We start from the raw sequence: 13,956 nt of genomic DNA, 5'->3' as shown, positions 1-13,956 counted from the left end.
AGCCAGGGTGCGATAGTCCTTGGACGCGGCGAGGGGGGAACTGGCCAGAGCCGTGCGTACAGGCACTGGGAGCTGCCTCAGGAAAATGTGCGTGAAAAGGAAGGAGGGATCAGCCGATCCTAGCACGGCTATCATTTTTTCCATCATCTCCGACGGCCTGCTGTCGCCGAGGCCGTTGAGGGAGAGCAGGCGGTCCGCCTTCTCCAGTTCAGACAGTTCGAAGAGTTTCAGAAGAAATGTCTTCAGAGCTTCGTACTTGCCGGTAGCCGGTGGAGCCTCCAGCAGCATCATCGCTCGTGCCGTCGTCGAAGCATCCAAAGCGGCCACCACGTGGAAGTATTTCGTGACATCCCGATTTATTCCTCTGAGCTGGAATTGGGCTTCTATGTGCTGAAACCATGGCCGTGGGTTATGCTGCCAAAAGTCCGGCAACTTGACCGTAGCGGCGTAGACGTTAGCCATGTCGTTAGCACCGGCGTTCGGTGCGGCGGCGCCGCCGTTCTCGTTGTCGGACATGCCGTATTCACTCACAGGGTCACCAGTGTAGAGTTGTGAAACAGCGAGACAGTAGACGTAGTTGCAGTCGAGATAGTTTACTACAACTCCACATAAAATGTACAATACTTGTGCATCACGATAGCGGCAGCGCAACCCCCACGCTTCCCGGAAACCTCAGACCCCGAAAACCCCCCAGCTCTTAAAGGCACAGTAGCCCTTAGGTGAATGTCTCTCACAGTCCGTATGTGGGTCACCACAACTGAATGGTTTAGGGCCTAAGTATGTTTGCGATCAGCTGCTACCTTATGAACCATCCCGGCCCCTCAGGTCGTCTGGGACGGGTCTACTTTCTGTTCCAAGAGTCAGAACTAAGCATGGAGAAGCAGCGTTCAGCTTTTCTGCTCCACATATCTGGAACAAGGTGCCTGAAAGCTGCAGGTCTGCTGAGACCCTCAGCTCCTTTAAGTCCACATTGAAGACTTTTCTGTTTGCTGCTGCCTTTAACTGAACCAGATTCAATTACTGCATCTCACTACTGCATTTTATTTCTTAAACTGCACTGCAACTTTTATTCAACTTTTATTTTTTATTTTGCTTTTTCAACTTTTATTTTTTATTTTGCTTTTTGACTGTTTTAATGTTTTCTTAACTGTTTTTAAACCTGCATTATGTTTTGATGCTTTTAATGGTTTTATGTGAAGCACTTTGAATCGCCTAGTTGTTGAAATATGCTATACAAATAAACTTGCCTTGCCTTCAGATAAACACATCTTTTCAGTGGGATACTGGTCTCCCATTCTGCTTCAAATATATGAGGAATCCTGCTTCACATTGCACTTCATTCGATAATGTGAGGCCAAAAAAAATACACATTTTGCAAAACTCTCGGCAAGGATACACAGGTGGACGAGTGGATCAAACTGTCCCAATATTGTTTTTGATTAATTTTGTTTCCTGCTTCATTCAGAATCCCTGTGCCGATTGTGTCCCGTGTCCCCATCACTTCCTAGCGTTTGCATGTTCTCCCGTCTTCGTGGTTGTCTGCCCCGCCCCTGATTGAATGCTCCTATGTCTCATTACCTGCACCTCCCCAATGTATTTAAACCCTGTGTCTTGTCAACCTGTCTCTGTGCTGGTTCGTCTGCTGTGCTTCCCGGTATGTTCCCTGCTTTGAGCTCCCTGCTGCGTTAACTGCTAATATACCTGAAATACCTGATACTGTTTTGTGTTTTGCCTGTTTTGATTTACCTTGGATTCTTTTTTTTGAATACATTTGGACACCCCGTTTCTATTCTTTATTAAAATCCCTGTAAAATATCCTTCTGCTTGTGTGTCTACCTGCTTTTGTTTCCCTTTTTAGCTTTTTAAAAATATCGAGGCTTTCACAAGTGATCTCCGGTTGTTTGCTTGTCCTTGGCAGTAAGTCGTCTCTTGGCCATCATGAAGTATCTTTTCCTGGGGCTGTTTCCACTGGCTCTGCTGGGATTCGTCTGTGCATTGGTACAAAAAATCCTCTTCACTGTCTGTCAAAGTAGTGTGTGTGTGTGTGTGTGTGTGTGTGTGTGTGTGTGTGTGTGTGTGCGTGTGCGTGTGTGTGTGTAGTGGGGGATAACTAAATTGAATAGAACAAACGTTTGATGTTATGTATTCTTTTGAGTAAAATTGATATACTGCAAAACTCAAACTCCCTCATCAGATGTACGGTGTATATCCTCCCCTATTTTTTCTTTTTAACACATTTTCTCATTTTAATCAATGCCAAAATTAAAAACTTTAGAGTACTTTTTCCAAATTATAATGGACAATAGTACACTCCATAGCATCTATGCCGTGTTGTGGTTTTGTGCCTCTTTCCTTCACACAGGACCCACAACAAGGAGTTACCAAAAGACCCGACCTCGCAAAAGCGACCTACCCCCCGGGAGCGACCCGCCCACCGGGAGCGACCCGCCCACCAGGAGCGACCTACCCCCCGGGAGCGACCCGCCCACCGGGAGCGACCTTACGCCCGGGGGTGACCTACCCCCCGGGAGCGACCTACCCACCAGGAGCGACCTACCCCCCGGGAGCGACTTACCCCTCGGGAGCGACCTACCCACCGGGAGTGACCTACCCCCCGAAAGCGACCGGCACCCCGAAAGTGACCGACCCCCCGAAAGCGACCAGCACCCCGAAAGTGACCGGCCCCCCGGGAGCGATCGCCCGCCCCTCTGCCGCCACAATGATGGGGACCACATTGAAGAGCGGACAGAGCCACATCTTCAGCTCTGTCGGCCTGCTGATGGGATCACTTCTTCTTCATGTAGTTTGGCAATGAGCTCCCTCTTGAGGCTCAGAGCTGGAGTTAGTCCTAACCTTGAGTAGTGTTGAACACATTGTAAAGCTGAGTTCCTCCTTAGACGATTTGTGCTTGAGGAAAAACATACACTGTAGCAGCTGTGTTGGCCTTTTTTGTGTGTGTGCAGAAAAATATGAAAGTCTAAAAGGATATTTGCTTAAATATAACTTGCATATGATGCTATATACTGTATAATCTATCCTTTGTAATAGGATTCGTCAGCCAATATTACATTATATAGGGCAACAAACCTCCTGTGGTCGACTTTAGAGACATTATGAATTATGTAGGTACACGTGCAGAAGAGAGGAGGGTAAATTGTGTCTGTGGAGTCTATGAGCTGCTGCACAGAGGACAGAAGTTCTGATTTCACTAGCTCCCTGAGACTAGGCAGGACATCTGCCAGCTTTTTAGAAGACTGGACTTAACAAGCTCCTTTACCTTCAGAGGATGAAGCTTGACTAGGTTGTTATGTAGTTGTTGTGTAGAAAACCCCTGCACATTTAGAATTGTTTGCATGTGACACTGAAACTGTTTCATTGAATTAACATTGTTGGTGACTTGGAGAGAAAATAAACTGAAATAAAACCACAGCCTTACCATTCAGTAAGAAGCTGGAACTCAAACTAAAGACTCTAGTTCTTGCTTCTTCCCCTGTCCTTTAAACAAGTGTGATACTGAAGTGACGGCCGACGCTACCAGAGGAACTTAAGGTAAGAACCATGGGTGAAGGCTTTGCAGTGTGTCTAAAATGCGAGTGTATAAAATAGGTATTGAGAAGGTATAGAGACCGTATACGTTCTCACTTGATAAGGGTTGAGAAGAGTTACAGCCTACCGTAGGGGGCCTAGAGCACTAGCTGTAAAACACCCTCGAGAAAACCAATAACTCCTAAATCCTAACGCTCAAACTATGGGGTTAGATAAAAGACCGAAATCTTATACCGATATCGGTAGGAGACATTATTCTCTCCGGGATCACTCCGATAGGCTGACTGATTGACCACCATGTGGGTTCAAAGCCTGTTCCCCCCTTCCTCTCTCCGGAGCAGGACCTCTGTGTACGTTACAGCTTGAATGGTATAATTATTTTGACATTAGTGTAAGTATTTGCCTTTTCCTGGTATGTCCCAAAAAAGCATAACAGAATTGTAATAAACTGAGTAAAATAAATAAATGACATGTCCATATTGACACGATGACTTTACACAGTTGCTGCAGATTTCTCTGCTGCACATCCATGATGGGAATCTCCCATTCCACCACATCCCAAAGGTGCTCTATTGGATTGAAATCCCCAAATCTGGCAAGGAAATATTCCTCCGCACCATTACAACCCCACCTCCAGCTACTTGTGGCCTCAGTTACCTGCACAATGACAGGAGGGACACCTGGTGCTTAACCCTTCTGCTTTAAGGTTCCAGTGTGTTGTGCGTTCAGAGAAGCTCTACTGCATGCATCGGTTGTAAAGACTGCTTATTTGAGTTACTGTCGCCTCTTTCTAAACCCTTTCTAACGCCTCAAACCATTGTCCATTGTCCTCTGACCAGAGAACGGCCACTCACTGGATGTTTTCTCTTTCTGTCAACACACGAGGCGGTCGATGCTTGGCAATCCCAGTGCAGCTGTTTCTGAAATACTCAAACTTGTCTGGCACGTTCAAAGTCACTTAAGCCCCCTTTGTTCCCCATTCTGATGCTTGGATTGAACTTCAGTCAATCGTCCTGACCGTATCTTTATGCCTAAATGCATTGAGTTACTGCCAAGCAATTGGCTGATATATATGCAGTGTTTTTTGGGGGATTTTCCTTGACACATTTTTTAAACCACAACGTGACATGCTTGATCTGTCCACCCACGTCACATGATATCAAAATGTCAATGTCAAAATGATATTGGAGGTATCGGGGCTGAGGAAGGTTTAATATTGATATTGAGCAAACGCCCAAATATTGGACTACAGACGGCCCTTAACATCAAGACTCGTCTCATATTTGCCTGAATCATTTGACATATTCCAGGTAATACTTTGCATATATAAATACCACTACCACACATTGTATGGTGACAGAATAAACAGACAGCAACAGTGTGAGTCAGCTGGTGCAGTGACAAAGATGGAAACACATTATCACAAGTGTCATGCATGCTTCTGTGCCACTACTCACAGTAGGGGCTCCAGTTTAAAATGATAATAATTATGAGAATAATAAATAAATAACCCAAATGCTGATTTAAGTCTCTCAATGGCAGAGTTTGAAGAATGTCTCTGACCAAAAAACCAAGCACTGTCTCAAGGAGCTTTCTGGGAATGTTTTCAATCAACAATGAGCTACAAAAGCTGTGGCACATGAGGAAACAATATTTTAACTTTGCCAGTTATCCACCAGGAAGAAGTGGGAAATATTCACATTTATATTCATCTCTTTATGACTACTGCATCATTTTATATGACCATTGACAGGTCTGAATAACAGATAACATGAAGCTATATATAGGTATAGGGAAATGTGAAGCTATTCAGACACATGTTGTTGTGTCTTGTATCTTGTTTATAGTTAAACATTAAACCATATGTTGATAACACATTGAGGAAGTGAGACAAATATTTTCCATCATTGTGAAAAATGTCCCTTTGAAAAAAATTTAATATTTTTAATATGTAATGTTCACCCCAAACTCACATTTGAGTTTGGGGTCGAAGAAGATGAACAGTCATTGAGGGGTCAGCTGGAAGGGCTTGTTATTATATCATAGGAATATATACTTCCTTTTAACAGACCAGTGTTTGCTTACTGTGACTTTTAAAGATAATGTTTGAACTTCGGAAGCATTACAGTGTTGAGGACTTATTAATTAGAGGAACGTACAAATATAGTTAGAAGCCTGAATCTCAGACACACCTCCCCAACCAACTTCCTTGACCAGGTCATACTGTACGTCATACATTCAGCCCTACCCCTCCTGGGACAGGATATTTTTGAATAAAAGCAAGAGCAAAATGTTTCATCTCAGATTTCCAGACGAAAGTAGGAGTGGACCAGGTACCAGTGGAAGAATTGCCTCCTGTGCTCCAGGACATTTCCAGCAACATTTTTGGTGCCACTTTGCCTCCTCTTGACTCGCCACCATGAAGATATTGGCTCTGGGAATTTGCCTACAGGCATTTTTGGCATTTGGAAAGGTAATTTTTTGCAATGTTCTTAATACAACAACCATTTAGACATTTCCTTTTGCACTTTGCACATAACAAAATGTAACTGGTAAATAATATTTGCTATAGAAACTTTGGCAAAGTCAGTGTGGTTGAGTCAGGCTGCATATTTGTCCCATTGTCCTGAAAATGTGCGATATGTTTTCAGTAGGTTGTGAACAGTCATCAAATGTGTATTATGCTGCTGTAATAGTCATAGCACCCTGTTTAATGTAACTGTTGTGAAAATAGATTTGATCAAGAGGATTTTCTGAGACTAAACAGAGAATCATGCAGTCTGACTTTTTTAAACTATTTTTACTTACGGAACAAAACTTATTTGATTACAAGTTAGCAAAAAAGCAGAGATTAATCTCAATTTGCAACATGACAAGAGCAGTGTATTCACTGGAAATGCAGAAAATGACAATAACTGAAAAAAAGCTCCAACACAAAAAGTCTCTCCAACAATGACTTTGCTAAATCCTGCTTATGGATGGCTGGATGGCAACTATGGAAAGTATTGTTGGTATTCACGATGGCGTTTATTTGTTACACTAACCTTAATTATTTTTCAACTCTATTCTCAATCAGCCTCCATTTGGAGCAACGACCTCAACTTCAACTGTCACCGGCCCACCTAAGTCAACAACTATGACCCCAACCACCGATGCAAGTCAAACCACCACCTCTACGCCTACGACTGCGTCCACTTCCACGCCAACAACTATCGCTCCCACCACCACTGCAAGTCAAACCACCACCACTACGCCCACGACTGCGTCCACTTCCACGCCAACAACTATCGCTCCCACCACCACTGCAAGTCAAACCACCACCACTGCGTCCACTTCCACGCCAACAACTATCGCTCCCACCACCACTGCAAGTCAAACCACCACCACTACGCCCACGACTGCGTCCACTTCCACGCCAACAACTATCGCTCCCACCACCACTGCAAGTCAAACCACCACCACTACGCCCACGACTGCGTCCACTTCCACGCCAACAACTATCGCTCCCACCACCACTGCGTCCACTTCCACGCCAACAACTATCGCTCCCACCACCACTGCAAGTCAAACCACCACCTCTACGCCCACGACTAAGACCACTTCACCAGGCACTACTACAACCGCCGACCCAACGACAACGACAAGTGGTGCTACGATTAACCCTTCCACCGAGAATACAAGCTCCTCTCCAACCACCTCAACAACATCAATGACAACGTCAACCGCCCAAACCATCACAACACACAATGGAGGCTCAGGAGCCAAAGCCTCTCTGCTGGTTACCGCCGTGCCGTTGTTGCTCTACACGCTCTGCCCCTGAGCTGCAAAACTCGCCTAAAAGGACAAACTCCTCAATGTGTCAATATTTCTGTGTTTAAATGAAGTTTGACTTGGACTGAATACATCCAAAGAAATACTGAAAATACTGAAATATTTAATACAATCTATTAATGCAGCATGTATAACATTTCCAGATTGCTCCTAAATATGTTACTCTGCATATAAATGAACTTAAGCTATTTGATAAATCTCGATGTGGAATCAAGAATAACTTGTTATTAAGAAAGAGATATGATGACTGAGGCTACTGATATACTGTGTGTGTGTGTGTGTCGGAGCTCACTTAGAGCTATTCAGTCTAAAGGCTGCATGCGCTTTACCAAGTTAATTCAGACAAAACTGTGATTATAAGACATAACAATGTGCAAATGTAGTAATATATTAACATTTAATCTAAAATTCTAACATTAATTAAAAAAATAGACAAATTATATTGTGAAAATGGGTACCATTGCCCTTTGTTTTCAAGTACCATTTGGAAAAGAATATTGTCTTTAGATACAACATGATGAGGAGGAACGATGCAAAAAAGGCAGATGTCAAAAAGTAATGAAAACAATCACCACATAACTTGTTTATTTACATTTTGTTGCATGTATTCGTTTAATTCATTAAAACAAGCATGAGCATAGCATATAATCAAATGAGATTCCATAAAATATGAAAAGTAGCAATAGAACATGAAGTTATTTTCTCGATTACAACCGATTTGATTCAAGGGAGAACAAAATAACTATATAAATACGCAGCTATACTCAGAATGTGAAGAACTTTTGTTTAATCTTCGGATCGACAGATGGCCAGCAGAGCCTGTAGATGGTTTCCTTTGTATTGTTTCTGTTGAAAAGAATTAAAGTTCACATGTAAAACAGGACTATACTTTTTCCTTTAAAAGAATAAGAAATATTTAATTTGGATGGAAAAAAACAAAACAGTACTCCAAGCACTTATGCAACTTTTTCAAGGCGTACAGGAACCCACCTGTAGAGCAGTGTAGAGAGAAATGCCCGTTAATTTGAGGTAGGCTGCTCGGATACTCAGCAGGTCTTCCTCCGCGTGAGAAACCATAACCCCCTGCAGTATCGGGGTCTGAAAGAGTGAAACGATTTCTGTGTGAACTTCTTGTTGATGATTTCCTATGTGTCGGTTATGCATTCACTAGAGAAAGAAAAATGTGAACCGTTTTTTATTAATTAACAAGATTATTATCTCAATTATTATCTCAAAAAACTTGTAGAAAGTTTTACGTGAAAACAATAATAATTCTACCCTGTTTTTCTGAATTAACGATATAGAGAAGTTTTAATTTACTTGAGAGCTCGATTTCATGGAAGCCAACGTCCCATCTGTTTAGTTAGATTCAGTTTAACTCTGTTGTGTCTGAGACATTGGCATATACTTAAAGTCGTATAGATGTCATTGTTATTACTTTGCCTTATTTGTTTTACTTTTATTATTATTTGTATTTCCTCTTATTTTTTACTTTGTTTGTTTGCTTTACTTTCCTTTTTATGTTTTTATTTACTATTGTAAATTGACCATTCATTTACAAACAAATGAAAAATAATTGTTCTTTGATTCCTGTATATCATATTGTGTATACTCACCAATCAAGTATATATATTAAAAACGTTGCCTCAATTGCACATTCATTATGATGCGAGAGCTGGATTAAACTAAACAGGCGGGATATGTTTGCTTTTCTTGGGATTCTGAAGTATCTCATTAATACTAAGAGAAAAAAGAAGATTTTCTTTCTCTATCAAATTTTTTGATAAATGATAATGATAAATGAAATAATAATCTCGTTAATTCAGCAATTCAGCCACTCGTATTGCTTGTGTATTCACAAGCAATGCTCTTTCCTCTGGTCTAGGCCGCGGCAAATGTATCTACAGCTCAGTTACAGGAAGGAATGTTCAAACATTAAAAGGGATTGGAAACAAACTATACAGTTACTCGTATGACACATAGCACATTCGAGACAACAATTTATTTTTATGAATATCTTTTACAACTGTTGTGTAAGAAGAATATCATAGACAATGTCCTTAATAATAAATTGATTAAATCATGGTGTGTTAATGAGACATTAAAGTGAGGAGTATTTGTACGGATAAATGCAACAATCAATCACTTCATCCATTCATAAATCGGTCACATTTGTCAGCGTCTTACCTTCGTGTTAATTAGTCTTCTGGCGAGGTAGACGTCGGGGTTTTGGAGGCACTGTACTGTCAGGGCGCAGATATCAAGAAATTTTAGCTTCTGATGAACAGTCCATACTCATAACACAGACTCACTCTATCTCAAACAATATTTACCTAAAACTTTCAAACCCTGCTGGAGGTCTCCCGTAAACTTTTTCTCCAGAACCTGATCCACCACATGTCCTCTCTGCAGCTCCAGGCCATTCAGCACTGTCAACAAGGGGAACCAACGTATTCATATTTCAAACAGTGAAGACTTTTTAACACACGGAAACACACGTGCAAGAACTGTTATGTATGTGAACAATGATGTATTTACAGCCTCACCTTTGTTAAGATGTGTTGAGTCTCTGGAGGTCAGTATGTCAATCCACGGTCCTGTTTCGGCTTTTTTTCCACTTAGCGAAGCCGAGAGAGACTGGATGAAAACAAGGAAACACAATCAAGAAGAGGTGAAGACTCAGACTTATCTTGCTTACAACCAGGAGGAAGTGGCTTATTCTCTAGTACAGTAGATTTGATGGTCTGCCTGTTTTTCATAGTGTGCCGCCCAAATTGATGTCAGATTAATTTGAGATGACAGATTATTCCCAGGTTTATCACCGGTGTGATGAATGTTGCTTGCATCTTAATAGTACAGTGTTAAAAATGTTGCATTACTTCTACTTTATCATGTTAATAAATAATACTAAAAGCTGAACAGTATCATAGATATTATTACCTCAATATCTCTTTGCACTCCACTAGCAACAGCTCCTTTCTGTTGGAGGGAGAAAACACCTTTAATTGCTATTTCAAGGACAAATCGAAATGGGAACATCCCACATAAAGCATACAACGAAATTCAAAAATCAAGATTTTCTAGTGTTAATCTGTGACAAAAATCCTATTTTTGCCATTAGCTTTCCACTGCTATTTCATATCCAAGATAAATTGCTTAAACAATATGAAATGTGGGGTATTAGTGCCCATATGTGAAGCTTTACTGATAGTGCCCGGCAGTATTAAGGCCACTGGCTTTACTGATGAGATTAAAGGTGACGAAAAAACAAATCAATATTTAAATTACATTCAACAAAGCCAAAACAAGCTTAGTGAAGTCTCCGCTGGTTTCTCCTTTCAGCTCATCCTCCAGGTCCTTCTTGAACACTGAAACAAGGAATTATGTGGATTAGTGGGTTTTAAATGTTCAACAATAATCTTTTTTTTTTTTTTTAAATGGGAGAAAGACTAGAACGGTTCTGTGAGTTACGTTGTTTGTAGGTGGCGCTGATTTCTCGAAGCTTCTCTCCGGATTGTGTACACAGGATCTCCAGCAGTGTATTCTCATCTGTGCCTAAACCCTGCAAACACACACATACACATACACACACACACACACACACACACACACACACACACACACACACACACACACACACACACACTAAATACAGTATTTGGATATATAAATCCTGGGATAGACAGACAGACGGGCAAGGCAACCCCCCCCCCCCCCCCCAAAATATATGTATGCACCCACTCACCACCATGGCCTGCTGCAGGCGGTAAGCCTCATACTGCAGAGGAGGCATCAGCAGCTCCAGCAGCAGCGTCTCCACGTCTCCAGACAGAGCTTTCTTCACACCAGCTGCCAGGTCCTGCCACAGAGATATTTAAAACAGTACTGCATTTAAAATCACATTTTAAAAATACTTTAATGACTATTAGTACCAAACTAAACTAAAAGTACCACAAGTTAAAGTAAGTATGCACTAATGTGTACACATGGTGAAGGTGGGGCTATTTTTTATTACCGGATAGCTTAATACATGATAATACATCATAATGTATATTTGTTGATTTATATTTTATTATTAATAATGTGAATCTGCAAAGTAGCCAATAAATAATGTTCAAAATGTTAAAATAAATGAAGTGGTAGTAAAAAGTACAAGTAATGTAAGCACCTCAAAATGGTACTTTGAGTACAGTACTCTTAGTAAATCCTATTTAGTTACATTCCACCACTGGACGCCTCGCTGTATTTTAACATTTCATTCATTCTGTCGTCTCACTGAGCCACTACTTTTTTGGACTTCCCAAAGATACTGCGATAGTCTGTCACCTTGTGCCAGATGCTATCACCTCCATTGTGTAAAATAAAAAGTTGTCAATAAAGTTCCCTCACGCTGTATGTACAACACTTACAGCAACATATCCATGATCTGTGATATTACTCCAGCGTATACTGCTCCCTCTCTCAACAAAGGTGTGTCCTAAGCCTTTTAAAAACCTGTCTCCATGATGTTTGGATAGCAAACACTTTGGAGGTTACAGAGGAGCAAACACACACATTTGCAACATGCAGCATCGCCATTGCAACTCAATGCCCTGTTGTGTTGCACAACCTGGATTCTTGTGAGGAGTATTTTACGTCAGGGGTTGAATCCGTTACTCTGAACAAGTTTTTGTTTCTTCCTGCTTTTTAATGTTCATCTTGTTCAGATTCAGGAAGTGTGCCGTGTGTCCTGACCTTTTGCGTCATTTCTTCGAAGGTGTTGGCGATCGCTTGCCTCTGAGCGTTGGTCCGATTGGTTAGGATTCTCACCAGAGTCACCGCATCTGAGCCGGATACACAATGTTATGATGCTGTGTGTTCAACCACGGGGAGGAAGGGTGGAACAGTAGCATGATGGTCGACAACACCGCTTTCTAAAAAAACTGTTTCATCAGCAGCAAAACCAGTTTTACCTTTGGTCTCCAGCGCGGCCTGGATCTCTGCCACATCCTGGTCAGGGTGGAAATTGGGGAAGGGTCGCACCGTTCCAAGGGTTCCCCAACACATGTTCTATTCGATGAATGGGGGGAGTGAGAGAGAGGGGAACAAACAAAAAGAAGAGGAAGATGTGGCAAAAATCCTGACACTGGACACAATCTGTTTGAGAAAATATATATATATATATATATATATACACACACACACACACATATCCCAAAAATATATATGGTAAGTGGAATGTGAAACACGAGAAGATAAGGATGTGCGCAGACATTCCATGAAGGTGTTGGCGGTGAGCAAAGCAAAGATAAAAGTCAGTTTCCATCGTGTTGGAATTTTAAAAATGTCAAATATTCTGGAGATAGCTTGGAGAAGTAGTTAGACAACAAAAGAGCTAAACTATTAACACAGTATTGTCAGTGTAAAAGTCTTGAACATCACATCCCAACACGTCTGATCAACTTTTATTGATAACACGAGAGACAGAAGAACATTATTATCTGAGAATGTGGCATCTTGGGAAATGGAGTCAAGAAAAGATGACAGACTGTCTACTCACATGAGATTGGAAGTACTCAGGGTCCATGGCTGTGCTAGAAACTGCAAGAGATTATTGGTCCACACACAAGCAGACATAGAGTGAATTATATAAATGACACACACACACACACACACACACACACACACACACACACACACACACACAGTGTGGAAATAAAATGACACTATTTGATAGTCAATAGTAAAAGGAAAACTGAAGTGATCTTTTTCTCTTGATGGCAGTTTATTTATCTCAACAAAACAATGATATAGACTTGTAAGTGTTATCCGTAAAGGACTAAAGGAATAAGCCATGCCAACAAACATATGATAAAATAACAATAAAGTACATTTTCTCCCAGTACCTTTAAAGAATGCTTATTTTTCCTACCTGTAACAGAACGCTGTGGCAGCTGCAGGAAGGTGTGGATGTAGTGGAGTTGTTTTTTCTTTCTTTCTTTTACAACCTCCTCTAATCAGCCCTGTATCTCAGTCCCACCCTTCCTGTGCCACACCTGCTGCCGGATCACCCACCTGACTGTCGATCAGACGGCTGACCAATCGGCGCTGAGCAGCCTCACAGCCTTATCGGCGCCATTGGTCTGTGGCAATACTGTGTCATCCCACTTGTAAAAAATGCTGACATTCCTCGCTGAGGAGGAATCCAGACATGCAGGTTTGTTTACAGGTGGCCTTCGTTGTGAATGACCTGGCGCTTGTAGAGCCTGAGGCTGGTCTGGCTGGGGGGGGAATTTGAGGAATTGCTGTTGTGCGAGGCATCTCAATGAATCCTGCTTTACTGAAGGATAGTTTAGTGTTCAAGTTTTAAAACGTACAGCTTTGTCATTTGTACAGCTCGCCTCCAAGATATAGCAGATATGTCATAAACAAGCCCACCAGGCAACATGCCAGGTAAACGTCAGCCAGAGGCTGGTTCCGGTTTCAGAGGTGAAAGAGATCTCGATTGTCTTTTTACTCTGAAACCTGAAAAGGCTGAATGGTGTCACGAGAGGTATAACAAAAGGGCTTTTCAGCATATGCATTCATTCAAAAATGCTC

The 13,956-nt window shown here is 41.7% G+C and overlaps 2 protein-coding genes across 2 annotated transcripts; one reads left to right on the top strand and one right to left on the bottom strand.

Annotated features, from left to right (window-relative positions):
* The first annotated feature begins 1,638 nt into the window (after positions 1–1,638).
* On the top strand, positions 1,639–3,419 carry LOC306748943 (uncharacterized protein). Its single transcript, XM_079232175.1, has 3 exons — positions 1,639–1,654; positions 1,859–1,998; positions 2,363–3,419. The coding sequence occupies exons 2-3, from the start codon at positions 1,939–1,941 to the stop codon at positions 2,813–2,815; spliced, it is 513 nt and encodes a 170-aa protein (XP_079088301.1). The 5' UTR covers positions 1,639–1,654; positions 1,859–1,938; the 3' UTR covers positions 2,816–3,419.
* A 4,566-nt stretch (positions 3,420–7,985) lies between these two features.
* On the bottom strand, positions 7,986–12,943 carry anxa14 (annexin A14; the record flags this gene model as incomplete). The annotated part of the gene is made up of 12 exons (XM_079231740.1): positions 7,986–8,223; positions 8,368–8,475; positions 9,565–9,620; positions 9,711–9,806; positions 9,924–10,014; positions 10,318–10,356; positions 10,666–10,745; positions 10,849–10,939; positions 11,123–11,236; positions 12,112–12,200; positions 12,330–12,426; positions 12,917–12,943. 12 exons carry the CDS (start codon positions 12,941–12,943, stop codon positions 8,164–8,166), a joined length of 948 nt encoding a protein of 315 aa, XP_079087866.1. The 3' UTR covers positions 7,986–8,163.
* Between the last annotated feature and the right edge of the window lie 1,013 nt (positions 12,944–13,956).

The sequence above is a fragment of the Taurulus bubalis genome, assembly GCF_910589615.1.
Source record: "Taurulus bubalis genome assembly, chromosome: 16".
Lineage (NCBI taxonomy): Eukaryota > Metazoa > Chordata > Actinopteri > Perciformes > Cottidae > Taurulus > Taurulus bubalis.
Note: the sequence above shows the minus strand (reverse complement) of the source record. Positions and strands in the feature narration are given on the sequence as shown.